This window comes from Leucoraja erinacea, chromosome 14 (assembly GCF_028641065.1).
Source record: "Leucoraja erinacea ecotype New England chromosome 14, Leri_hhj_1, whole genome shotgun sequence".
Taxonomy (NCBI): Eukaryota; Metazoa; Chordata; class Chondrichthyes; order Rajiformes; family Rajidae; genus Leucoraja; species Leucoraja erinaceus.
Window position 1 is genome coordinate 6,358,618 of NC_073390.1, and position 27,628 is coordinate 6,386,245.

The 27,628-nt window shown below is 42.1% G+C and overlaps 1 protein-coding gene across 3 annotated transcripts in view; it reads left to right on the forward strand.

The window, feature by feature from the left end:
• Positions 1-27,628, forward strand: part of rubcn (rubicon autophagy regulator) — a 91,537-nt gene that overhangs the window by 39,319 nt on the left and 24,590 nt on the right. For 2 of the 3 annotated variants that reach the window (XM_055645446.1, XM_055645447.1), the window contains 8 exons: positions 7,108-7,212; positions 7,685-7,759; positions 11,984-12,044; positions 14,864-14,996; positions 16,416-16,561; positions 16,671-16,735; positions 17,480-17,718; positions 18,310-18,371. In XM_055645446.1, coding sequence (XP_055501421.1) covers positions 7,108-7,212; positions 7,685-7,759; positions 11,984-12,044; positions 14,864-14,996; positions 16,416-16,561; positions 16,671-16,735; positions 17,480-17,718; positions 18,310-18,371 — 886 coding nt within the window. The remainder of the gene's footprint in view (positions 1-7,107; positions 7,213-7,684; positions 7,760-11,983; positions 12,045-14,863; positions 14,997-16,415; positions 16,562-16,670; positions 16,736-17,479; positions 17,719-18,309; positions 18,372-27,628) is intronic. The other variant, XM_055645448.1, reaches the window with a different exon arrangement.

Genomic DNA, 27,628 nt, shown 5'->3' on the forward strand with positions numbered 1-27,628 from the left:
GAGGGAAATAACGCCCGTGAGTTCACTGCCAACTTAATCAAAAAATTACTCAATTTACCTGTGCAACCGGAAATTGAAGTGGCACATCGAATACCTAGATTTAAGCCAAGATCACAAGCAGATCCAGCCCACCCACCACAGATCATAGTCAAACTTCGGGACATTTCAGCACTTGAAGAGCTGATGAAAAAAATCAAATATGGAGTGAAGATAACCTTTGGAAATGACACTATCAAACTCCTCCGGGATTATCCCTATGAGATCGTGCAAAAGAGAAGAAAGTTCGCACAGACAAGACAGATTCTCCATGGAGTTAAAGATGTCAGATGTGGCGTTTTTTATCCGGCCAGGATGCGCATTACTTTCAAGGGAAAAGAGAAAACTTTCACTAATTCGGACGCATCTTATAAATATGCCCAAGAGATTGTGGCAGAAACAGAAGATTAATCAAGGCAGCGGGACGATATGGACAATTTATTTCCTTTTATTACTTCATAGAGAACACCTGAAGATAAGGGAAGAAATACTATTCTCTAAAAGTTTAAAATGGAAGATCATTTCCATGTGCGCCAGTCTAGACACCTTATCTCCTTTGGACGCTTTGGAATTCAACTCAAGGACATCCTTTGTTCAAAATGAAGGAAAGACTGATAAGCAACGCAGAGACGAACAGCAGAGCCGAATTTGGAAAACATCACAAGGACAAATGGCGGTTTAAGATCTTAAAACAGCTTTACAAAATATAGAGAATTAACAATAATTAACAATACTAATATAGAAATATAAATGGAAACTAACCTGAACTATATAATGGGCAAAATGTAATAATGTGCTAAAAAGACTGACTAGCGCGTATATAGAGATAACAAATTTTAGAATTAAAGTAGATAATACTGAATGTTTAAGTGTTATGTAGTTTGTGTGGGGAAGGGAGAAGACTCAGGCACCTGGCATAATTCCAGGAGCCTGTTTCAGGTTAACCCTTACAGCTAACCCAAATATCCAGAGTCCTGAGGTATGGATGCACCATAATAAATAAGGGTATTAAAATCAGAGAAAATGCAAGATGATAAACAAAAGAAAATGGCAGGAATCACATTGTGTAGCTGGAATATAAGTGGTATTAATGAACCAATTAAAATGGGCAAAATACTAGCTCAGTTGAAATCATATAACACGGATATTACTTTTCTACAAGAAACGCACCTTAAACATCAAGATCAGATGAGATTGAGGGAGAATTGGATAAGCCAAACATTTCACTCCTCATATACTTTGAAATCCAGAGGCACCGCAATCATTATTCGCAAAGGAATACCATTCAAATCAAAGAACATTATATCAGATAAGGAAGGGAGATATCTTATAGTTACAGGAGAGATCCCTGCTACGCCAATCACCTTGGTAAACATATATGCGCTCAATTTCGATAATCCTCAATTTTTTAATAAAATCCTGAATATAATCGCAGAATTTAACTACCAAAATGTTATAATTGGCGGAGACTTCAACTGTGTTTTAGATCCGTACTTAGATAAATCGATGCAAAAACAAAGAGGTAATATGAAATCTAAAACTAGTGAACTCTTAAATACATATATAAAAAATACAAATATAGCAGACGTCTGGAGGATCGCGAATCCGACTGGAAGGGAATACTCGTTTTATTCAATGGTACACAAAACATACTCGCGTATAGACTACTTCCTAGTGGATACAAAACTAATCCCTTATACTATGAACCCTAAATATCGCACCAATACGATTTCAGATCACTCCCCGCTAACTTTCGTTCTAAAATTAGAAGGAATGTCTACGAACAAATCGTTCTGGAGGTTTAACTCGTAAATTTTGAAAGACCCACAAGGGAGTATATATCTAAAATAACAGATGGACCTATTTTTTGAGACAAACGATACACCAGATATATCCCCCACTTTATTATGGGAATCCTTCAAAGCATTTATTAGAGGAGTCATCATCTCGTATCAAGCTTTCCAAAACAAAAAGTATAAGAATGAACAAAGACAATTAGAAGAACAAATCAGAAAACTAGATATAGATAATGCTAAAGATCCAACTATGGATAAACATAATAAAATTTTAATACTGAAATTTAAGCTAAATAAATTATTATCAGAGAAGGTTATAAGATTATTCCAAATTACAAAACAAGAACATTTCGACTTTGGGGATAAACCCCATAAAGATTTGGCACGCCAACTAAAAAAACGGGAAAAAGATCGTGCAATTTTAAAGATTAAATCAGATAGAGGGGAATTGTGAACACTACCTAATGATATCAATAAAAGATTTGCTCAATTTTACAAGAATTTATACACATCAAAAACGCTAATAGACAATAATAAAGTTTCAGAATTTTTGGACAATTGTAACCTTCCAAAACTAGAACTGAAGGAACAAGAGGAGCACAAATTACATCTAAGGAAATAGAAGACACAATAAACTCACTTAAGAATGGAAAAACACCAGGACCAGACGGATTCAGTAATGAATTTTACAAATGTTTTTACGACATAGTTACACCACGTCCACAGAAAATGTATACATACGCTTTTAAAGAACAAATCTTACCTGAAACACTAGCAGAATCAATGATCACATTAATCCTTAAAAAAGATAAAGATATAGAAGAACCAGGCTCATATAGAGCTATTGCTTTGTTAAATACGGACCAAAAAATATTAGCGAAAACACTAGCTAGAAGACTAGTAAATTAACAAATGAGGATCAAACGGGATTTATACCTAAGAGACATTCATTTAATAACCTGAGACGTCTGCTTAACATAATGCACTCACAAAACTCAAGAACAAGAGATAGCTATCATTTCATTGGACGCAGAAAAAGCGTTTGATCAAGTAGAATGGGATTATATGATTAAAGTATTGCAAAAATTTCAAATGGGAGAGAACTTCATAGCATGGATAAAATTATTATATAACAAACCCACGGCTAGAATATTAACTAATAATATACTATCTACGAAATTCCAATTAACAAGGGGCAATAGACAAGGATGTTCATTATCACCGCTGTTATTCGCTCTGGTAATTGAACCTTTAGCTGAAAAAATTAGAACACACCTGGATATTTACGGTTATAATACTAAATATTCAAATAACAAAATATCCTTATATGCAGACGATGAATTACTGTTTATCACAAAACCCTAAATCAGTATACCAAACATATTAAATCTAATTGAGGACTTTGGATCTTTCTCAGGATACAGAATAAACTGGAACAAAAGTGAAATTATGTCGATAAAACCGAAAGACTCAACACATCTCTTGAAATTTCCCTTTAAAATAGCCACAGAAAAATTTAAATATTTAGGAATTGAAATCACTAGAAACTATCACGCTATGTTTAACGCCAATTATAGCCCCTTACTTAAGAAACTAAATAATCGAATCAAATTCTGGAAAATGCTCCCGATGTCTTTAATAGGTCGAATAAATGCTATAAAAATGATCTTTTTACCACAAATCCTATATTTATTTCAATCAATTCCAATATATCTTCCAAAAAAGTTTTTCAAAAAACTACTCAGACATTACAAATTTTATATGGGATTATAAATCCCACAGAATACAAAGAGCACACCTTAGTAAATCAAAAGAGATGGGTGGTCTAGCGCTCCCTAATTTTATGTACTATAATTGGGCAGTAAATATTAAAAATATGATTCACCTGCTGGACAATTCTGCCCAGCAGGTGGACTGGATTGTAATGGAGAGAGAGGACAGCTCTCCGTGTAATACAGGAGCGACTCTCCTCTCACCAATGAATCTGAATAACAAAAATTATAATAAAAATCCAATGAAACATAGCACAATTAGAACTTGGAAATAAATAAAACAGAATCTAAAATTAAGAAATCTATCTCTTTTAATGCCAATAGTCAATAACCCGTCGTTTAAACCTTCAATTATAGATAAATCATTTACACAATGGGAAAGAATGGGAATCAAAACGCTCGGAGACTTGTATGAATTAGGAAAATTATTATCATTTCAACAATTACAACTGAAATATAATTTGAAAAATAATCAATATTTTAAATATCTTCAAATCCGTGACTATCTGAAAAAATACACAAAAGACTATCATAACATGTTCCCAGACTTATTGGACGAAGCCATGAAGACAAAGGCTGAATCAGCAAATCTAATATCATACTTATACAGCATTATTTTAAATATAGAAATACCTACAACCGATGGCATTAGAAGAGACTGGGAACAAGAACTAGCTATAAAAATTTCAAAAGAGAGCTGGGATAAACACTTACTATATGTGCATAAATGCTCGATCAACGTACGACATACTCTAATTCAATATAAAACATTACATAGACTATATTATTCAAAAACTAAAATAAATAAACTTTTCCCCAATGTCTCACCCATTTGTTACCACTCGGCTGGATTACTGCAATGCACTGTATGTGGGGGTTAGTCGGTCCTCCATCGCCCGTCTCCAGATGGTACAGAATGCAGCTGTTCGTCTCTTAACTGGCACACGAAAACATGATCACGTTTCACACATTTTAGCCTCACTCCACTGGCTGCCTGTTCAGTATAGGATTCATTTTAAAATTATTTTATTTGCTTTTAAATCCCTAAATGGTCTTGCCCCGTCCTACCTATCTGAGCTTCTTCACCCTTATACACCCACCCGCTCTCTCAGGTCAGATGATCAGCTGCTCCTGAGTGGGCCTAAAACTAAGCGGAAGCTCAGAGGGGACCGTGCCTTTGCTGTGTCAGCACCGAGATTATGGAATGAATTGCCTCTACACGTTAAACAGGCCCCTTCTCTAGCTGTTTTTAAATCACTCCTGAAGACACATCTATTCTCCGTGGCCTTTGTAGACCAGTAAGGTGTCGACTTATTTATTTACTTTATTTGCTTAATTTTACTGCGTGGTTCATACTCATGTTTTATGTCTTTTAATTTATTGTTGAATTTCGTATGTAATTTATGCGCCTCATGTTAGCTGTATGTTCTGTTATTCTGCCTGTTTTATGATGTCTTGCTTATTTTTTTTCTGTACACTTTGGTCAACTTTGGTTGTTTTTTAAAGTGCTTAACAAATAAAGTTGGATTGGATTGGATTTGTTATAAATGTCAGTCACAAGAAGCTACCATAGCGCACTCTTTTGTTTTTTGTATAAAAATCCAAACATTTTGGAACTAAATATTTGAAATCTTCACAAAATTATTTAAAATAAAACTTGTACCAAAAGCAGAATGGATCATTTTTGGAATATCGGAAGGTAACCCCGAATTAAACGCGTTTCAAAAGAACTTACTTAATTACGGGCTAATAATGGGGAAAAAAGCTTATACTCAAATTTTGGAAAAATGCTCCAATACCAACAATAAAAATGTGGATTTCAAACATGTTCGAAACACTACACTTGGAAGAGATGAGACTCCTCCTAGCAGGCAAAGCAGACCACTTCCAAAAGACGTGGTTTATGGAACTATTACAAGCATAAGGTGAAATAGTAATTTAAAATATAAATGGTACCAGGATCTGGTAACGGGGGGTATAAAATAAATTAAAAAAAAAACACGGTTGGTATATCCTTTTTTGCGAGTTTTCTGTTACAATAGAGCGATTGTTTTTCCTTTTTTTTCCTTTTCTTTCTAGGGTCTTATTTCCTTTCTTTACTTCCTTCTCTAACTTCTTCCCTAAGGGGCTTTCTTTTCCCAACACTTTCCTGCACCGTCACGATTCTTGCTCACTTTCCTTACTTCTTTTATTTCTATCTTTTTTAAAGCTCGAAAAACGAAGTGGTACAACAAATGTAATAAGATATATCTGATGTGTATTATTGTAATTTACTGTACTTCTAATAAAAATAAAATTAAAAAAAAGCATATAAAAGGCATGCACATTTGGGTTCAGATCGGGTGACTTACTTGGCCACACAAGAATTGACAATTTTTTAGCTTTGAAAAACCTTTGTTGCTTTAGCAGTATGTTTGGGATCATTGTCCTGCTGTAGAATGAACCATCAGCCAATGAGTTTTGAGGCATTTGTTTGAACTTGAGTAGATAGGATGTGTCTACACACTTCAGAATTAATTAAGCTACTACAATCAGCAGTTGTATCATCAATGAAGATAAGTGAGCCGGTACCTTTTGCAGCCAACAATGCACAGGCCATAACACCCCCACCACCGTGTTTCACAGATAAGGTGGTATGCTTTGGATCTTTGGTAATTCCTTCTCTCCTCCATACTTTGTTCTTCACATCACAGATATAAGCTAATCTTCGTCTCATCCATCTACAAGACCTTTTTCCACAGCTGTGGTTGCTCTTTTAAGTATTTCTTGCCGAACTGTAACCTGGCCATCCTATTTTTGCAGTTAACCAGTGGTTTGCATCTTGTTGTGTAGCCTATGTATTTCTGTTCATGAAGTCTTCTGCGGAGAGTGGTCATTGTCAAATCCACACCTGACTCCTGAAGAGTGTTTCTGATCTGTCGGACAGGTGTTTGGGGATTTTTCTTTATTTTAGAGAGAATTCTCCTGTCATCCGCTGTGTAGGTCTTCCTTGGCCTGCCAGTCCCTTTGCGATTAGTAAGCTCACCAGTGCTCTCTTTCTTCTTAATGATGTTCCAAACAGTTGATTTTGGTAAGCCTAAGGTTTGGCTGATGTCTCTAACAGTTTTATTCTTGCTTCTCGGTCTCATAATGGCATCTTTGACTTTCATTGGCACAACTTTGGTCCTCATGTTGATAAACAGCAATAAAAGTTTCCAAAGGTGATGGAAAGACTGGAGGAAAGACGAGGCGCTGAGAGCTCTCTTATACCTGCATTAAGGAGGCATTGAAACACACCTGAGCAATTACAAACACCTGTGAAGCCATGTGTCCCAAACATTACGGTTCCCTGAAATGGGGGGGGGACTATGTATAAACACAGCTGTAATTTCTATATGGTGAAAGCAAAATGTATAAACATGTCCTTTATTAGGTATGTCAATTTTGCACTTGTTTTAGTTCAGATGCCAATTTATTCCCTGCAGTAAAATGCAAAATTGAAACAAATATTTTTCTCTTCATAGCTTTTACCACCACTGAAAGCGGATCTCCTTTCAGTTCCTATGATTCTGCACCATTATCAGATTCTGGATCCACAACTGACGGAGTAGACGAATTTGAGTTAAAAGGTATATTTTCAGTCGCACAGGCATAAGGAACAAAATGTAAAACAAGTGAAAACTGTACTGGTGACGTAGTTGTCCTTGATTGGACTAATGCTATAGTTTGACATTGTCACGATATCTTAATTTACCTTTTGAGCTTCAGGTAGAAGTGAGAATTGGTCAGAAATCATGACTATTTTCGGAAAAGAAATCTTCTGATTGTTAAATAATGTGGAGAGTTTTATTTATGTGTTATACTGCTGAACATTGCATTAAAATGTGAACTTGTATTTTCATGTGAAATCCATGGAGTTTCTTTTGACTTGAAAAGATCCATTGAACGGATAAGTGTTCCAGAATGTGACGGTCTGGTTTAGTTATGGTCTTTTGGGACAGAGCATAGTATGCATCCTGCCGGCATACTATTTGTTTTAACAATTGCAGCTGGTAAATGTCATTGGAATGATGTGAATCTTATTATCACTGTATCACACAGATTGTATTGATGAGTCCAACCTCATACATATGTCAGCGAATGGGCTCTCAGCATCAATGGCATCATTGTTTTCAGGTACTTCATTAGTGACTTAGATGTTGTCTGATTTTTTTTGTTGTTGTTTTCTTTCCTTCCAATTCTTATTTCCACAGTACTTAAGGGAGAGCTCAGTCTATTGCCAATAATTTAAATATTTTAATCTTTTTCATCTCTGTATTTATAATGTTTTCCTTGTAGCCCAGTTTTAATGAGGGTTTATTGTAAGCATTTGAAAATTTTTCATTACAAATTTCCCCAAGATTCTTTACTTAACAGTAATTAGTGTGAGATGCAAAAAGAGATATGCACGAGTCCCTAGATTGGCAGTTGTTCTGTACATGAACTTTGGCTGACACGATGAACACTTTAGGATATCTATCCTTTATTTGAGCTCTCTTCCACTGTAATAAACAATGTTTAATGTTAGCAGTAAAAGCTATTGAAATATTGGACCGGCAGGTGGACCATCTTCATTGCCCACAAAGTTTGCAATCCGTTTGACTCTCGACTGTTTCAGAGTGATGCCAAGGAGTGGAGAAGTAATTGGAGGGGCTTGGAGTTCATGTATTAGATGGACATAGAAATGTGGCTGGCGCTGGAGAAGAGTGCTGGTGTAGTAGTGTGCGAACTGTTAAGGAAGTGGAAAAAGACATTTTGAATATTTTACTTAGAGCCAACCTTGAAAAGGCACCTATGTATGTATTTACCAATTTTTTAGATATTTCATTTTTGCACACGGTCGTATTGTAGAATTTTTAAGTGTTAAATTCTTTAAAACCAGGATTAAAAAATCAAACTGGTACATAACAAAAATTTTATATTTTTAATCTAATGGGAAATGTCTCTTCGATCTATAAATTTTCACTTAATGTTTTGCCAGATTGCCACCTTTTCGTGAATCAAGGGCAGCATAAGAATATTGGCACTAAATATTCAGTGATCTGTGTCCTATACAAGATGAGATGGCACTTTAGTTGATGATTTACACAATCTATGAACACATTTTGAATTTGAATAGGAACCTCAATTATTTTCCATCTAATCTGGATCTGCAGAGGCAGTTGTACCTTTAATGCTACCTGGCAAATATCACCCAACTCACTGCAACACTGAGGGTCTGAATTGAGGTTAATTAAAGGCATGTAGATTTATTGTAAAAGGCTGCAGCTCTCCCTGGAGTTCTTTGGTGTTTTGTGTTGATTTTTGTTTTAGGCTCAAGGAAGGACCATTCATTAAAAAATGCAGAATACACTGTTATCTTTGAATAGATAGAATCTGTTCTTTTATACCTGCATTATATTGTTTACAGTGAATGAGTTGAAAGAAGATTCATTGTTATTGTTCCTTTTCATTTTCATTTAAATTCCCCTCATGAGTGTATCAAATACTAGAATACATTCCAAATGTAACAGACCAGTGAAACCCTGGTGGCTACTGGTTTGTTTCTAAACTTAACACTTTAATGTTTCGACGATAGCTACATTTGGAGCTCTGAGAAATGTGCCTTTGAAAATAATAATGAATCCTTGTGCCATGGTGTCAGAGATCAAAATTAACTGCTCTCTCAGGAATGCATATTACTGTTTGACATGTCAATATATAGTCCTGACATAGATTTCATTATGGCACCTCTTTTGGGCATTTTTCAAAATGCACTGAGACTTTGTGCAGAAGGCAGAATACGTATGAATTTTCTTGTGATGATAAAAACACAAATGGTATTTCTAACTTAATCAGCACTATTGGCATTATCATCACCAAATTCTCACCATCCATATCCTGAGAATTACCACTGATCAGCAATTTATCTGGACCGGCCACATAAAAACCAGGGTTATGGAAGCTGGTCAGAGGCTGACTGTCCAGCCAGAACAGTAATTCATTTCCACATTCCCCAAATAAATTAGGAAAATTCATGTTGAACACTGTCAATAGATGCGGTTTACAAAGATGGTAAATCGTTTTTGTTCGCACCTAAACTGATTTTAATATTGTCCCATCTCCCCTTCCCTGTGCTGCTAATCGTAATTTAAATGTAAATGCAATATTAATGGATTGACCTTAAAGATTAATGTATTACAGTTGAAACCGTTAACTTCTGAGGAATGGTCCTTCTGGCCGTGTTGTTGTTTTCTCGATGTTCTCCACTTTTATGATTTGGTCTGAAATGTCTGTTAAGCATTACGAAGGTTACATTTCTGAGTGTTCAAAGTTTCTACATTTACAACTGTTCTTTGTTACCATATTGTTCAAAGTTTAGTCAAATACCTTGTCTACATTTGACTTCAGATTTCTTTTATGATAGTTTGCCTCAACAATATTGATATTGCTGATACAAAAATTATTTTGCACAGATAATGTTGCCTGTTGGTCATAAAGATTTGCAAGGTGGCACCTTTGTGATACTTGTGCATAAAAATGTCAAATTAGCATTATTCAAGATATACAGCAAAGCATTACTGCTTTACTTGATATGCCTTGTGGCATTCATTTAGAAAATCTGGTTTAAAACAAAATGCAACTCCATTTACACTATGCAGTTGCATGAAAAGGAAAGTTGCTTGCAGTATTGGATCAATACTTTTAGTTTAGAAATACAGCGTGGAGAAAGGCTCTGGCCCATCGAGTCCCTGCCGATCAGCGATCCCTGCACACTAACACTATCCGACACATTACGGACAGGTTACAATTTTACTAAGCCAATTAGCTACAAAACTGTCTGTCTTTGGAGTGTGGGAGGAAGCCGCAGCACCGGGATAAAATCCACTCTGGTCACGGGGAGGACGTACAAACTCCATACAGGTTGTACCCTTGGTCAGGATTAAACACGCGTCTTTGGCGCTGTAAGGCCACAGCAAATCTACTGGTGCGCCACTATGCCGCCCTGGGTAACTGTTATATCCAGTTGCTATTAGGGACTCATCCATACCACGCAACACTGTGCTCTCTCTCCCCATCCCCGCTCTCGCAACCAGGGCAGAGTCCCCCTGGTCCTCACCTTTCACCCCACCAGCCAGCAAATACAACACATAATCCTCCGCCATTTCCGCCACCTCCAATGTGACCCCACCACTCGCCACATCTTCCCATCTCCCCCTATGTCTGCCTTCCGCAAAGACCGCTCCCTCCGCAACTCCCTTGTCAATTCTTCCCTTCCCTCCCGTACCACCTCCTCCCCGGGCACTTTCCGTTGCAACCGCAAGAAATGCAACACCTGTCCCTTCACCTCCCCCCTCGACTCCATTCAAGGACCCAAGCAGTCGTTCCAGGTGCGACAAAGGTTCACCTGTATCTCCTCCAACCTCATCTACTGCATCTGCTGCTCTAGATGTCAGCTGATCTACATCGGGGAGACTAAGCGGAGGTTGGGCGATCGTTTCGCCGAACACCTCCGCTCAGTCCGCAATAACCAACCTGACCTCCTGGTGGCTCAGCACTTCAACTCCCCCTCCCATTCCCAATCCGACCTCTCTGTCCTGGGTCTCCTCCATTGCCAGAGTGAGCAACACCGGAAATTGGAGGAACTGCACCTCATATTCCGCCTGGGTAGTTTGCGTCCTGATGGCATTAACGTTGAATTCTCCCAATTTTGCTAGCCCTTGCTGTCTCCTCCCATTCCTTAACCCTCGAGCTGTCTCCTCCCATCCCCCCGCCCTCGGGCTCCTCCTCCTCCCTTTTTCCTTCCTTCTCCCCCCCCACCCCCCATCAGTCTGAAGAAGGGTTTCGGCCCGAAACGTCGCCTATTTCCTTCGCTCCATAGATTCTGCTGCACCCGCTGAGTTTCTCCAGCAATTTTGTGTACCTGCTATTTAGAACAGCTCTATTTTCATTTCCATTTCATTTTCTTCTCTTTTACTAGAATAATGGACACATGATATTCAGAGGCATTTGCTCCTAGTAACTACTAAGAATGGCATGAATGGTTATGCGTCATCCCTCACCCCCTTGCCCCCCCTTCTCTGATGCACATTGAAAGCATTTAGTAAAGTGGGCAACTTTAACAAACTGATTCAGCATCTCACAGTGAATGGTGTTACACAGATTTGAAAATCTTGAGTTTGAATAAATTCCATTCTTTTGTTGGGGGTGTGTGTGAAATGCCACGTGAAAACGGAAAAATCGGTATCTCTACTTATATAATCATTGTTCAAACTATGAAAGGACAATTGTGTTCAATGATATCTTGAAACATTGGTCTGTGAGTTTCAGATTCTGACTTTATTTTAAGTTAGTCTCCATTGCTATGTTTTTGTTTTCCAGATGCTGATATTAGGAGGAGTCTGGCTTCAAGCGCCAAGTCAGTAACGAACTCCGAGCCCATGTAAGTCTATGTAAAATAAGTTGTTAAATGTCAGAAAAATTGACGCATTTCTAGACAATAATTTTCACCTTCACTTTACAAAACTAGCAATTCAAATAGCCTGATTCAACCTTGAAAAATGGCTTTTAAATTCAATGTTAAATTTGTGTAAAGTGTGATGATTATATTGTGATACATACAGCTTCCCTTATGTAGCTTTGAAATAAGAAAATGTCCAATGAAAAATTGTTGACTGACACCTTAAGGGTCTCTCTTAATGTTTTACCCAACCTAGATATTTAGAACATTCTGTTTTTATTCCACTTATTTCAAGCATGTGCAACATTCTGACTACCATTCCTGTCAAATTTCTATCAACATTTAGATGGAGTTAAAGTAGTATTCATTTGTTATTCACATTTTCTCTTCCAATGGTTCTTCTCCAGGAAGTAGATTTTTGTGACTTCCCATGCCTGGATCCACTCTTACTGACTCCATTATAGCCAGAATCCTTCTGTAAAAGGTTTATAGAACAGTACAGCAAAGAACAGGCCCTTCAGCCCACAATGTCAAGACCAACTCTTACCTGCCTGCACATAATTCAGATCCCTCCATTTCCTGCATGTCCATATGGTTATCCAAAGCCTATCAGATGCCACTATCATATCTACCTCAGTCACCACCCCTGACAGTGTGTTGCACACACTCACCACCCTCTGTGTATATAAAAAAAACAACTTGCCCCACACATTTCCTTTATACTTTGCCCTTCGCATCTTACACTTGAGCCCTCTAGAATTTCATTTTTCCATCCTGGGGGAAAAGGTTCCTTCTGTCTAACCTATCTATGCCTCTCATAATTTTATATACATCTATCTGGTCTCCCCGTATTCTCAGATGTTCCAGAGAAAACAATACAAAACTGTCGAACCTCTTCCTGTAGCCAACACCCCCTAATACAGGCATAAACCTTGGCTTCACCTTCACATCCTTCCAAACATTGGGTGACCAGAACTATTCTATATGGCTGCATCATGACTTCCGTGACTCAATATCCTGACGTATGAAAGCAAGCATATCATATGCCACCTTTTCCCGCCAAAATAAGTCAGTTTATTCCAAAAATCACAAGGAATCATGGGATTTTTCAAAGGTCATTCGAGAAATTAAATAAAGTGAACGGGGTGCCTGGCAGCGGGGAGAGCGGGGTGTAACAGCGAGAGATTGAGAGAGAGAGCGGGGGTAGATGCGAGTGAGAGACAGGGAGAGACTGAGAGGTGGGGGAAAGAGGTTTCAGTTAGACCGACAACCACTGGTAAAGCCATGGCTTGTTGCTTCTTGGCGAGTCGAGAAAATGTCCTCAATTGAGAGAATCTTCTTCTTTCGTGTGGCGTGCACAGCCTAAAGTTGTTGGACAACTTGTTCTATTTGATCTTCCGTTTGTGCGCGCCGAGTTGATTGCATTGTCGAAACAGGGCGGACCATGTGAAGGTTGCAATCTTCCACCCCAATTGAGAGAATGAAACTTCAGAACCTCCACGTCTCGACCCTGCTGGAGATTTCCGCGGGCACAAGCAACAAATGACCTAAAGTTTGCATTAAGTGAACTGTGTGTTCTTACCGTCCTCGTCATACACCGGCGTTTTGTGAGAGTAGTTGGATCCCTGGATCGAGAAGTCAGCGCCCGACAGGTGAGCGGCACGTGGTAGCTGGTGCCTCCCTGCTCGCCGCAGGAAGAACTGGCACCTCTCCTCCCCGGGTCGGGCGCTGCCTCCTCGATCCCGCTGCTCGGAGGCGGCTGACTAGGATTCCAGAGCATCGCCGATGCCTCACAAAAGCTCCTGATCCCCCGCCGCCTGTCTGGATAATGTGACCGTCGTTGGTTGAGCTGAAGTTGGGATCCAACCACTCTCACAAAACGCCGGTGTACGACGAGGACGTTAAGAACACTCAGTTCACTCAACGCAAAGTTTAGGTAATTTGTTCCTTGCGCCCGTGGAAATCCCTGCTCCCATCCTTCTCAACCACGGCGCAAAAGTCTAATGTGTAGCAAGTCTGAAGGAGGGTCTTCTGTCCAGAAGACGCGGACGGGAGTGTCGACCCAGGCCCGTAGGCAACGCGGAGGGGAGGCGCCGACCCCTGCTCGACTCTGCCTGTCCCGTCGGCGGGACGGGCGGGGTTGAGCTGGAGTTGGTGCTTCTTTACCGCACCGTCTGCGGGCCAGGGCCGCTGCTGCGATGGGCCAGCTCCCCCACCACTGCTGTCGCCTCTTCTCCTGGAGTTGCCGACACTGCGCTGTGGAAGCGACAGCAGGTGAGAGGGGAGGGAGCCCCACGGTGAACGATGGGGCACACTGTAACACAAAATGATAGAGTAACTCAGCCGACTGAATCAGGCTGAGGAAGGGTCTTAAAGCCACCTATCCATGTTCTCCAGCGATCCTGACCCACTGAATTACTCCAGCACTTTGTGCCCTTTCGGTGGGTGAAGAAGGGCTTGCTGGTGCATATTGCGAATCGGGACTAAGGTCGGAACCGGGGCTCTGAACGGCCCTGGAGAATGTGCGAGCCAGGCAGGCCATTCCATTCACATTCATTTTACATTTTACATTAGTTTTTCAGTTTCTGCCATTCCATGGTGCTTTAGAGACATGGGAGGGGTGTCATTCGCAGGCCAGAGGTGTATTGTTGTTTCATTATCACATGACCCATGTTGGTCCAGAGAAACAGGTCAGACTTTGGAACCGAGGGTGCCAGAAAATCAGTGCTCAACCTGCACCAGTGTTGTGATTTTTGAATGAAATGGCCTAAATCATTACTGTAATTAAATTTTTGTTGCAGTTCATTTTCATTCCTTCATTCCAACTCGGCTGAGGCTGTTGCTATGGGTCTGCTGAAACAGTTTGAGGGCATGCAACTTCCTGCTGCATCTGAACTGGACTGGTTGGTCCCAGAGCATGATGCTCCTCAGAAGGTGAGAAATTTAATTTTGCCATCTTGCACTTGTATATGTGTCTTTTTACAATACTGGCACACAATAATGAGACAAAGATGGTCAAATTTCAAATTCTTTCAAAAATGTTGACAAGCACTTTATTGTGTTTATGACTAACATAGTATAAAAAAAAAAGAAAAGATAGCATATTGATGGCAGGTTTCCGAAAATGTCATCAGAATACGCAAATACATTTTATGTAACGGTGGTCGCGTGGTGTCCACCAGTGACCTGGTTGGCACAGTAAAGTGCACGTATTGCTTAATCCTTTCTATATTTATGAATACCACATGGAACAATAAAATTGCAAACACCGTTTTCACTTAATTCGCCTGATCACGTAGTAGAATACTGCATCCATCTGCGTTACACATCATGCACATAAACGTACGTTGCGGGGGACCCGCAAAGGTTTGGTGTCCCAGAAAACGAACGTTACATTATTAGAGAAAACCAAATTAAATCCATAGATAGAAAAAACGGTACATTACCGCATTGATTTGAGCTATATCGATGGCCGATGATTCATCGGATGGTTTGATTTGGGATGATTTTTTAGTAAGTTAAATGTCTCCGTCATGGTCATTGTGGAGCTTCCGGAGATTGACATAAAGGAATGAAGCTAGCGACTTGGTACGTACGAAAGGTAAACAAGAGACAGTGTGGTGCCAAATTGAAGATTGGCTCAGTTTCTTAGTTTTGATGACCAATTTATGCCCCCACATTTTTTTTGATTTAAAGTTGGAAAATATACCATAAACGGTTGTTGTGTTTTACACACCATGATGTTTTTGATATATTAAATGCGAATATAAGAAAAATAATTAACACGCCCAAAAATCACTACTACCCTAGGATACATCGCTGGGGTTTGTGAGGAGCAGTAGAGCCCCTGTGGTTTAACTTACGGAGGTATCGACCCGGTAACGGTCATTGTGACAATGGACATCAAGCACAACGACAGTTATGGAATCGTAGGACAGTGTTAATGTGCGGGGATCGCTGGTTGATTTGCATGCGGTGGGCCGAAAGGCCTGTTCCTGTGCTGTATCTCTAAACCAAACTAGACTGTTCACTGATCTGATAACAGGAAGGAAGAAGCTATTTCTGAATCTGCAGGTGTGTGCTTTTAAGCTTTTGTATTTTCTGCCTGAATGGGAGGGGTGAAGAGGGAATAACCAAGATGAAAATGGTCCTTGAATGTGTTGGCTGCTTTCCCATGGAAATGTAGCTCTTCAAATCATCCAAATCTGGTGTTGAGAAGTTGAATCCTTCCTTTCCCCTGAGGCCCACTCCTCACCTTATTCTTTTGCACAGCACTTATTCCTGTTGGCAAATGTAACTGATTCCTGACTAATTATTTCAGTTCCGTGTCAAGTAACTTTCTTCTTCCTGTAGCTTTTGCCAATTCCAGACTCCTTTCCAGTGTCTCCTGATGATGGTGAGCACGCTGATATTTACCAGCTACGAATCAGAGTCCGTGGAAATTTGGAATGGGCACCACCTCGGCCACAAATAATTTTCAATATTCACCCGTCCCCCAAGTAAGGATTTGCAATACAAATCAAGCTGGCTGTTCTTGTCTAATGTAATTTTTGTTTCAGTCTCAACATCAAATAATATCTTACCATTTATATTAATGTGTTATTAAAGGAGAAAGGTGGTTGTTGCCAAACAAAATTACCGCTGTGCAGGATGTGGTATCCGAACAGACCCAGGTGAGTTATAATCTGAATGTTAACAATATGATAAAATTCTGCTTATACTTACGTAACCTAGTTATATCATGCTTGCTGTAATGAATTGTACTTAAAAAATTATCCAATATCAAATGGCATGTGATTTCTATGATAGTTCTTAAAGTCATAGTTGTACAACGCGAAAATGAATCTTTCAACCCAACTATACCAATCGAGTTGCCTACCTGAGCTAGTCTCATTTGCCCATGTTTGGCCTTTTTCCCCTCTGAATCTCTTATCTATGTACCTGTCGAAATGTGTTTTAAATGTTGTAATTGTAGCTGCCTCTACCACTTCCTCTGGCTTTTCTTCCCACCCACCACTACATCTGAAAAAGATGTCCTTCAGGTTCCCTTTAAATGTTTCCGTTACCTGAGCTAGCTCTTTCTTCTTTCCTTTCAATCGTTGATTAAGAAAACTGTTACAGTAATATTTTTTATAAAAAGATTGTTAAGTGCCACAAAACCTTCAGTCTCTGCTCATTTGGAGTCTTAAATGTGAAGAGGGCAGTAATATTGACACTGATGACAAATAACACTGATGACAAATGAAATTTTTGTCAAGGCTTCTTGATCAAACATTGTCTTGAGAAAAAGGCATTTAGATGAACATAGATTTCTATTTTTCTGGGGAAATCCCTCTTGTTTTGCAATGCAAATACACTTTGAAAGGTATATAATCCCCACATTCCTAAATGGAACTGATTCTACCTTTACCTTACAGAATATATAAAGAGACTACGTTATTGTGAATATCTTGGAAAGTACTTCTGCCAGTGCTGTCACGAGAATGTGCAGTCTGTTGTTCCAAGCCGAATATTACGGAAATGGGAGTTCAGCAAATATTATGTCAGTAATTTTTCTAAGGATTTGTTGAATAAAATTTGGAATGATCCACTTTTCAACGTTCAAGACATGAACAGTGCGTTATATCGGAAGGTGAAGGCCCTCGATCAAGTTCATGTAAGCAGTCTTCAAAATTTCTCCGAGTTAGCATTGAGAGATTCTGCTGTGAGACTTATGAAAGTGGCAGAATTGCAGTGTTCTTTGAATGATAAGAATCTAGCTATTGTATTGCTAACAATAGAACTCATTTATAATGTAATACCATTCCAAGTGAAGTGTTAAAAGATTCACGAATAATGTGCTTTTCAAATTATTGATTTGTTTTTATTTTTGCCAAATTTGTTTCATTTAGTGATCAAATAGAGCAGAAGATTTTTGTTCATTTGTTTTGTTTTTTACAAATCAACGGATTGACTTCTATTCATTATTTTATGAACTCTTTGAACATCAATCTAGTCATCTAACTAAATCAACCTTGCATTTTTCAAATGAGCATTTTTCAAAGTTATGAGGTTCAGTTATACAAAAACCTTGTGTGAAAGCATTTTTTTAATATAACAATTCACTTGCCTGTCTGAAAGCTAGTCTTAATTTCATTCTCATCAAAACAAAACTAATATTTTACAAAGGAGTGTTGTTTTTAATTATAACCTAAATATAATAAAAGTACATGTGAAGTAGTCCTTTCTTTTTCAAAACTTTTAACAGATGCTGAGAATGCAGCTGGTTCACATGAAGAACCTGTTAAAAACATGTAGACTGGCAAAAAAGTGAGTACAATTTTTTGTTTAAGTATCGTTCGCAATTTTCGATGCTTTCTTTCACTTTTGTGTAAAGATTGATTGTACTGCTTTCGCTTTTTTTGATAAAAGAATTGCTAAATACTCCTGGCCATATATCCAAAATGAAATAATTATTTGTAATAGCCCTACCAATCTCCTCGTTGTTCATTTCTATTGCAAAAAACACCCCAGCATATGAGGATTTTGTTTACTGTGAGAGTTAAATACTTCACAGTAGGCAGCGGTAGAGTTGTGCACTTAGCGCTTACCGTGCCAGAGATCCGAGTTTGATCCCGACTATGGGTGCTTCCTGTACGGAGTTTGTACGTTCTCCCCGTGACTGTGTGGGTTTTCTCTGAGATCTTCGGTTTCCTCCCACACTCCAAAGGCGTACAGTTTTGAAGTTAATTGGCTTGGTAAATAAAAACTAATGTAAATTGGCCAGTGTGTGTGTGTGTGTGTGTGTCCGAGAGTGTTGGTTTGTGGGGATTGCTAGTCGGTGCGGACTCCGTGGGCCGAAGGGCCTGTTTCTGCGATGTATCTCTAAACTAAACTAAAATCACCAGAGAAGCTGTTTTAAAAAAAAAAGTTTTGTACTATGGGTTATGTACTATGAGCTTCTAAATGTTTCTTTGAATATATTTATCAATTGATTAATTTTCTCTTTGAACTGTGACTTGCTTGTATCTCTCAGAATTGCTAAAATAAGCAAAAAGATGCACCATTTCTTCACATTGTTTTTGTATTAATTGTGTTGGATAAGTAATATTGAGGCTATCCTTTTTACTGTGCTTTGTTAAGCCTATTTTGTTTCAAATTCGTTGCACAAATCATTAAACCAGAGAATGTTTAGCAGAGTTTGCAGTTTCAGTAGAATTGCAGTTCCAATAGTTAATACATAAATATGCATCATGGAGAACTTAGCCCTCTAACATAGAGTGCAAATGCATAACACAGTGGCATGTTTGGGTCCTTGTTTATGGGGAATAGCTTCACTGCTAGCAGGCATTGAAATATGTTGCCCACGATTTTCTTGTTTTCAGTTTGAAATTGAATGGTGTTTATTGAGACTGCCAAACTATCTTTGCTGCTTCATCGTCTATTGCAATGTGGACATTTATGATATTATGACTCAAGCAGCTACAATTTTGTTATTTAATTTTCCACAGTTTTCTGGCTGCATGAATAATTCCATTAAATGTTAGTTTTGGAGATGCATGAATTTTCAGATTTTTTTTACAATCCCACTCCCCCGAATGTCAAAATATATATCATGTATTCTTAAGTTTGTGAATAATTTTCAATTAGCTATTGCACAGCCTGGAAAATAATGTTGGATGTGGTGGTTTACAATGAAAAAGCTGCCTGAGATTTGTGGAGCCAAATAGGCTGTGAGCTGAGCATCAAAAATGTGTCTAGAAATCAGTTTTCGTCACCCAAGTCACCAAACTACATGAAAGTTTCTACAGATTTAGATGAAATATAATTGAGAAGGAAATTATAACTCGTCATTGCCGAAATGTTGCACATTGATTAATTAAAGTAATTAGAAAATGAGATCGGGAAAGTAAGCGCCATCTAGTGGCCAATGCCCATATTACATGATGGGCAGCCTATTTCTGTGTTGCAGTCCATTTAAACTATATATCATTATACATATATATTTTCCAGATAGTAATATAATATAGGTATAATAATATATATTAATATAATATTATATAATACTAGACCAATGGCAGACCCGTTGGGTCTGCTCCCCCAACGCAGCCTTTCCCTACCCGTAGCCGTTCCCTACCAGCAGCCCCCACGGGAGACGTGGGCCTCGACCCCAACGTGCAATTGTGGGGGGGGGGGGGGGCGGCATCACACACACCAAGCACCCCCACACACACAGTTTTAAAAGGAGAACCCTCCAACGCAGCCGTTCCCTACCTCTAGCCTCCACGGGAGACATGGTCGTCGAAGTCGGGTCCCGGCCGTTTTAAAATAGCGTCTCTTGAAGTCGTCGAAATCGGGTCCGTTTCGCCAACACGCGATTGCGGGGGGGGGGGGGGGGGTGGGGTGGCGGGGCGGGATCACACACACCAACCACCCACACACACAGAGTTTTAAAAGAATAACCCCCAACGCAGCCGTTCCCTACCCGCAGCCCCCACGGGAGACGAGACCCTCAAACTGAAGCCGTTCTTGAAAGGTCGAATTAAATGGCGTCTCTTGAGGTTGAAATGCGGGCGCCAGCAGCCGTTATGGTCGCTGGCCAACAGGAGGCGACGAAATGAGTGAGTGGGGGGGGAGAAGGATTTGATTAAAAACGTGTACTTAAAGGCGACGAAATGTAATGAGGAGCAGATACTTAGAAAGAAAAGCGAAATCCCCACCGAAATGGAAAAGACCTGGGAGATTGAGCGTCTGGATTCGGCGTGGCAGTGAATCAAAGGAAGAAAGTAAAAGGATCCATTCCGATTGGACATCTGCGAGTATTGGGCACGAATCAAAAGGCAGAAAGGCAGCCAGTCGTCAGGCACAGAGTTTTAAAGATAGATAGATATATTCCAGATAGTAATATAGGTATAATATAATTATATTTAGATATAATGATATTATATAATATATTATTATACCTATATATATTCCAGATAGTAATATAGGTATAATAATATACTAGACCAAGTGCAGACCCGTTGGGTCTGCTCCCCCAATAGTGTGTGATCCCCCAACCCAATATTCCACCATGCACCCGTCTCCTCCAACGGAACTGAAGCCGTCCCCAAATGTAAGATTCCAGCACTCCCCTGCCTCCCTCAGCAGTGGATTAAAAAAAAATTCCAATTGCACCTCCCCTGCCTGCTGCAGCAGTGAAAAGTTCAGAGTGTTCCTGTCTTGCAACTTTGTTCTGAAGTGTGTTGGAAGCTGATAGCAAGGAGCAGCCGTCAACGAATCAAAAGGCAGAAAGGCAGCCGGATGGACGGACGGCAGGCGGCAGCCACAGACTTTTATATAATAACTAGACCAAGTGCTGACCCGTTGGGTCTGTTTCCCCAACAGCGTTTGCGGGGGGGGGGGGGGGGGTGGGAGGGGGAGTAGGGGCTGCGGCATCACACTCAAATTAACCACCCCCCAAACTCACAGGTGGGGGGGGGGGGGGGGGGGGGTGGGTGAGAAGAGGGGAGGGAGGGGAGAGGAGGAGGAGGAAACATGACAGATTTGGGAGGGAAATGAGAGCGGGGTAGGGGGTGAGAGAGAGGGGATGGGGAGAGAGATGTGGGGGAGGGGGGGATGGGGAGGGAGGGGAGGAGGGGGAGAGGAGGGGTGGAGGGAGAGACGGGAAAGAGTGGGGAGGGAGAGGGAGGAGGAGACGGGTAGGGGAGGGGAGGGGGGTGGGCGGGTGGGGAGAGGGAAGGGGGTGGGGGTAGAGAGGGATGGGGGGGGGGAGAGGGGAGGGGAGAGGGGTGAGGAGAGGGAGAGGGGTGAGGAGAGGGAAACATAGAAATGAAGTGCAGTAGTAGGCCATTCGGCCCTTCGAGCCTGCACCGCCATTCAATATGATCATGGCTGATCATCCAACTCAGTATGCCGTACCTGCCTTCTCTCCATACCCCCTGATCCCCTTAGCCACAAGGGCCACATATAACTCCCTCTTAAATATAGCCAATGAACTGGCCTCAACTACCCTCTGTGGCAGAGAATTCCAGAGAATCACCACTCTCTGTGTGAAAAAAGTTCTTCTCATCTCGGTTTTAAAGGATTTCCCCCTTATCCTTAAGCTGTGACCCCTTGTCCTGGACTTCCCTAACATCGGGAACAATCTTCTTGCATCTAGCCTGTCCAACCCCTTAAGAATTTTGTAAGTTTCTATAAGATCCCCTCTCAATCTCCTAAATTCTAGAGAGTATAAACCAAGTCTATCCAGTCTTTCTTCATAAGACAGTCCAGACATCCCAGGAATCAGTCTGGTGAACCTTCTCTGCACTCCCTCTATGGCAAGAATGTTCTTCCTCAGATTTGGAGACCAAAACTGTACGCAATACTCCAGGTGTGGTCTCACCAAGACCCTGTACAACTGAAGTAGAACCTCCCTGCTCCTATACTCAAATCCTTTTGCTATGAAAGCTAACATACCATTCGCTTTCTTCACTGCCTTCTGCACCTGCATGCCTACTTTCAATGACTGGTGTACCATGACACCCAGGTCTCGCTGCATCTCCCCTTTTCCTAGTCGGCCACCATTTAGATAATAGTCTGCTTTCCTGTTTTTTGCCCCCAAAATGCATAACCTCACACTTATCCACATTATACTGCATCTGCCAAACATTTGCCCACTCACCCAGCCTATCCAAGTCACCTTGCAGTCTCCTAGCATCCTCCTCACAGCTAACACTGCCCCCCAGCTTCGTGTCATCCGCAAACTTGGAGATATTGCCTTCAATTCCCTCATCCAGATCATTAATATATATTGTAAATAGCTGGGGTCCCAGCACTGAGCCTTGTGGTACCCCACTAGTCACTGCCTGCCATTGTGAAAAGGACCCGTTTACTCCCACTCTTTGCTTCCTGTTTGCCAGCCAGTTCTCTATCCACATCAATACTGAACCCCCAATGCCGTGTGCCTTAAGTTTGCATACTAATCTCTTATGTGGGACCTTGTCGAAAGCCTTCTGGAAGTCCAGATACACCACATCCACTGGTTCTCCCCTATCCACGCTACTGGTTACATCCTCGAAAAATTCTATAAGATTCGTCAGACATGATTTACCTTTCGTAAATCCATGCTGACTTTGTCCAATGATTTCACCACTTTCCAAATGTGCTGCTATCCCATCTTTAATAACTGAATCTAGCAGTTTCCCCACTACCGATGTTAGACTAACTGGTCTGTAATTCCCCGTTTTCTCTCTCCCTCCCTTCTTAAAAAGTGGGGTTACGTTTGCTACCCGCCAATCCTCAGGAACTACTCCAGAATCTAAAGAGTTTTGAAAGATTATTACTAATGAATCCACTATTTCTGGAGCTACTTCCTTAAGCACTCTGGGATGCAGCCTACCTGGCCCTGGGGATTTATCGGCCTTTAATCCATTCAATTTACCCAACACCACTTCCCGGCTAACCTGGATTTCACTCAATTCCTCCAACTCCTTTGACCCGCGGTCCCCTGCTATTTCCGGCAAATTATTTATGTCTTCCTTAGTGAACACACTCACATTAACCACCCCACAAATACACAGGTGGGGGGGCGGGGGATGAGAAGAGGGGGGGGAGGGGGAGAGGAGGAGGAGGAAACGGGACAGATTTGGGAGGGAAAAGAGAGCGGAGTAGGGAGAGAGTGAGAGAGGGGGATGGGGAGAGAGATGTGGGGGAGGGGGGTATGGGGAGGGAGGGGAGGGGGGAGGGAGGGAGGGGGGGAGGGGTGGAGGAGAGAGGGCAAAGAGTGGGGAGGGAGAGTGGAGGGAGGGGTAGAAGAGGGGGGAGGGAGGAGGAGAGGGGTAGGGGGAGTGATGGAAGAGGGACAGAGGGGTAGGAGGAAGGGGGTGGGGTAGAGAGGGAAGGGGGGTGGAGAGAGAGGGTTGGGTGGGAGAGGGAGAGGGTTGAGGAGAGGGAAACATAGAAATTAAGTGCAGTAGGCCAGTCGGCCCTTTGAGGCTGCACAACCATTCAATATGATCATGGCTGATCATTCAACTCCGTATCCTGTACCTGCCTTCTCTCCATACCCCCTGATCCCTTTAGCCACAAGGGCCACATCTAACTCCATCTTAAATATAGCCAATGAACTGTCCTCAACTACCTTCTCTGCCAGAGATTTCCAGAGATTCACCACTCTCCTGTGTGAAAAATATTTTTCTCATCTCGGTCATAAAAGATTTACCCCTTATCCTTAAACTGTGACCCCTTGTTCTGGACTTCCCCAACATCTGGAACAATCTTTCTGCATCTAGCCTGTCCAACCCCTTAAGAATTTTGTACGTTTCTATAAGATCTGCCCTCAATCTTCTAAATTCTAGCGAGTACAAGCCGAGTCTATCTTGTCTTTCTTCATATGAAAGTCCTGACATCCCAGGAATAAGTCTGGTGAACCTTCTCTGTACTCCCTCTATGGCAAGAATGTCTTTGAGCATTGGACATTGTGACATCACACGATGGAACGTTCAGCGGGTGCTGGTGCTCCTGCAAAGGCATATGTAAATGACTCCATTCCGATTGGACATATGTGAACATTGGGCATTGTGACATCACACGATGGAACGTTCACCAGGGGCTGGGGCTGATTCTATGGGTGAGATGCCAGTTTTTTTTTTTGAAATATTGGGGGGGGGGGGGGAAGGATTTGATTAAAAATGTGTACATAAATACGACAAAATGTAATCAGGAGTTTCTATAAGATCCTCCCTCAATCTTCTAAAATCTAGCGAGTACAAGCCGAGTCTATCCAGTCTTTCTTCATATGAAAGTCCTGACATCCCAGGAATCAGTCTGGTGAACCTTAACCACATAACCATATAACAATTACAGCACGGAAACAGGCCATCTCGACCCTTCTAGTCCGTGCCGAACACGTATTCTCCCCTAGTCCCATATACCTGCGCTCAGACCATAACCTTCCATTCCTTTCCCGTCCATATAACTATCCAATTTATTTTTAAATTATAAAAATGAACCTGCCTCCACCACCTTCACTGGAAGCTCATTCCACACAGCTCTGAGTAAAGAAGTTCCCCCTCATGTTACCCCTAAACTTCTGTCCCTTAATTCTCAAGTCATGTCCTCTTGTTTCAATCTTCCCTCCTCTCAGTGGGAAAAGCTTATCCACGTCAACTCTGTCTATCCCTCTCATCATTTTAAAGACCTCTATCAAGTCCCCCCTTAACCTTCTGCGCTCCAAAGAATAATGCCCTAACTTGTTCAACCTTTCTCTGTAACTTAGTTGATGAAACCCTGGCAACATTCTAGTAAATCTCCTCTGTATTCTCTCCATTGGTAAACCTTCTCTGTACTCCCTCTATGGCAACAATGCCTTTGAGCATTGGGCATTGTGACATCTGTTTCCCCAACGGCGTTTGCGAACGGCGTTTGCGGGGGGTTTGAGAAGAGGGGAGGGAGGAGGAGGAAACGGGATAGATTTGGGAGGGAAAGGAGAGCGGGGGGTAGGGGGTGAGGGATGGGGAGAGAGCTTGGGGGGAGGTGGATGGGGAGGGAGGGGAGGAGGGGGGGGGGGATGGGGGAGGGGGTGGGGGGAAAGAGGGGAAAGAGTGGGGAGGGAGGAGGAGAGGGGTAGCAGGAGTGATGGAAGAGGGACAGAGTGATAGGGGAAGGGGGTGGGGGGAGAGAGGGAAGGGGGGGGTTAGAGAGGGAAGGGGGGGGGGAGGGGGGAGAGAGGGGATGGGAGAGGTGGAGGAGAGTGGGAGAGGGGGAGGAGAGAGAGGGAGAGAAGGAGTGGAAGAGCTGAGGGGAGGGAGGGGGGGGGTGGGAGAGGGGAAGAGGGGGAGGGAGAGAAGGGAAGGGAGGGGAAGAGAGATGGGTGGGGGTGGGAGAGGCGTGAGGTAAGGGGATAGAAGTGGAAGAGTGGGGAGGGATGGGTAGGGGGAGTGGTGAAAGAGGGACAGAGGGGTAGGGGGAAGGGGGTGGTGGTAGAGAGGGAAGAGGGTGGTGGTAGAGAGGGAAGGGGGTGGGGGAGAGAGAGATGGGTGGCAGAGGGAGAGGGGTGAGGAGAGGGACACATAGAAACATAGAAATTAAGTGCAGGAATAGGCCATTCGGCCCTTCGAGCCTGCACCGCCATTCAATATAATCATGGTTGATCATCCAGCTCAGTATCCTGTACCTGCCTTCTCTCCATACCCCCTGATCCCTTTAGCCACAAGGGCCACATCTAACTCCCTCTTAAATATAGCCAATGAATTGGCCTCAACTACCTTCTATGGCAGAGAGTTCCAGAGACTCACCACTCTCTGTGTGAAAAATGTTTTCCTCATCTCACTACTAAAGGATTTCCCCTTTATCCTTAAACCGTGTCCCGCTTGTCCTGGACTTCCACAACATCTGGAACAATCTTCCTGCATCAGACAAATGCAATTCAGGACTTTTCACTTTTCACAAGCAAACCAGAATGACAGTTAGTGAAGAATTTGAATAATCGCTGAGCGTTCTCTATGACAACAATGTATTTGAGCATTGGGCATTATGACATCACACGATGGAACGTTCACCAGGGGCTGGGCTCCTGCAAAGGCATATGTAAATGAATCCAATCCGATTGGCCATCTGTGAGCATTGGGCATTGTGACATCACACGATGGAAAATTCACCACGGGGCTGGGGCTGTTTCTATGGGTGAGAAGCCTGTTTCTTTTTGAAATAGTGAGGTGGGGGGGGGGGGGGGTGGGGGTGTAGGATTTGATTAAAAAAATGTACTTAAACACGACGAAATGTAATGAGGAGCGGATACTTAGAAAGAAAAGCGAAATCTCTACCGAAATGGAAAAGACGTCGGCGATTCTGCGTCCGGTTTCGGAGTTGCGGAGCATCAAAGGAAGAAACGCGGCCGGAAGCCGTACATGCAAATGGATCCATTCCGATTGGACGTCCGCGAGCATCGGGCATCGTGACATCGCACGGCGGGAACGAATCGAAAGGCAGGAAGGGATCCGTACTGCAGGCGGACGGATGGGTTTGAGTTTTATATATTAACTAGACCAAGTGCAGACCCGTTGGGTCTGTTTCCCCAACAGCGTTTGCGGGGGGGGGGAGTAGGGGATGAGGCATCACACTCAAATTAACCACCCCCCAAACTCACAGGTGGGGGTAGAGGGGAGGGAGGGGAGAGGAGGAGGAGGAAACATGACAGATTTGGGAGGGAAAGGAGAGCGGGGTAGGGGGTGAGAGAGGGGGATGGGGAGAGAGATGAGGGGGAGAGGGGGGGGGGGAGGGGGGGAGGAGGGAGGAGGAGGAGGGGGAGGGGGAGAGACGGGAAAGAGTGGGGAGGGAGAGGGAGGAGGAGAGGGGGTAGGGGAAGGGGGCGGGGTGGAGAGAGGGAAGGGGGTGGGGTAGAGAGGGAAGGGGGGTGAGGGAGAGAGGAAGAGGCGTGAGGGAGAGGGGTGAGGAGAGGGAGAGGGGTGAGGAGAGGGAAACATAGAAATTAAGTGCAGTAGTAGGCCATTCGGCCCTTCGAGCCTGCACCACCATTCAATATGATCATGGATGATCATCCAACTCAGTATCCTGTACCTGCCTTCTCTCCATCCCCCCTGATC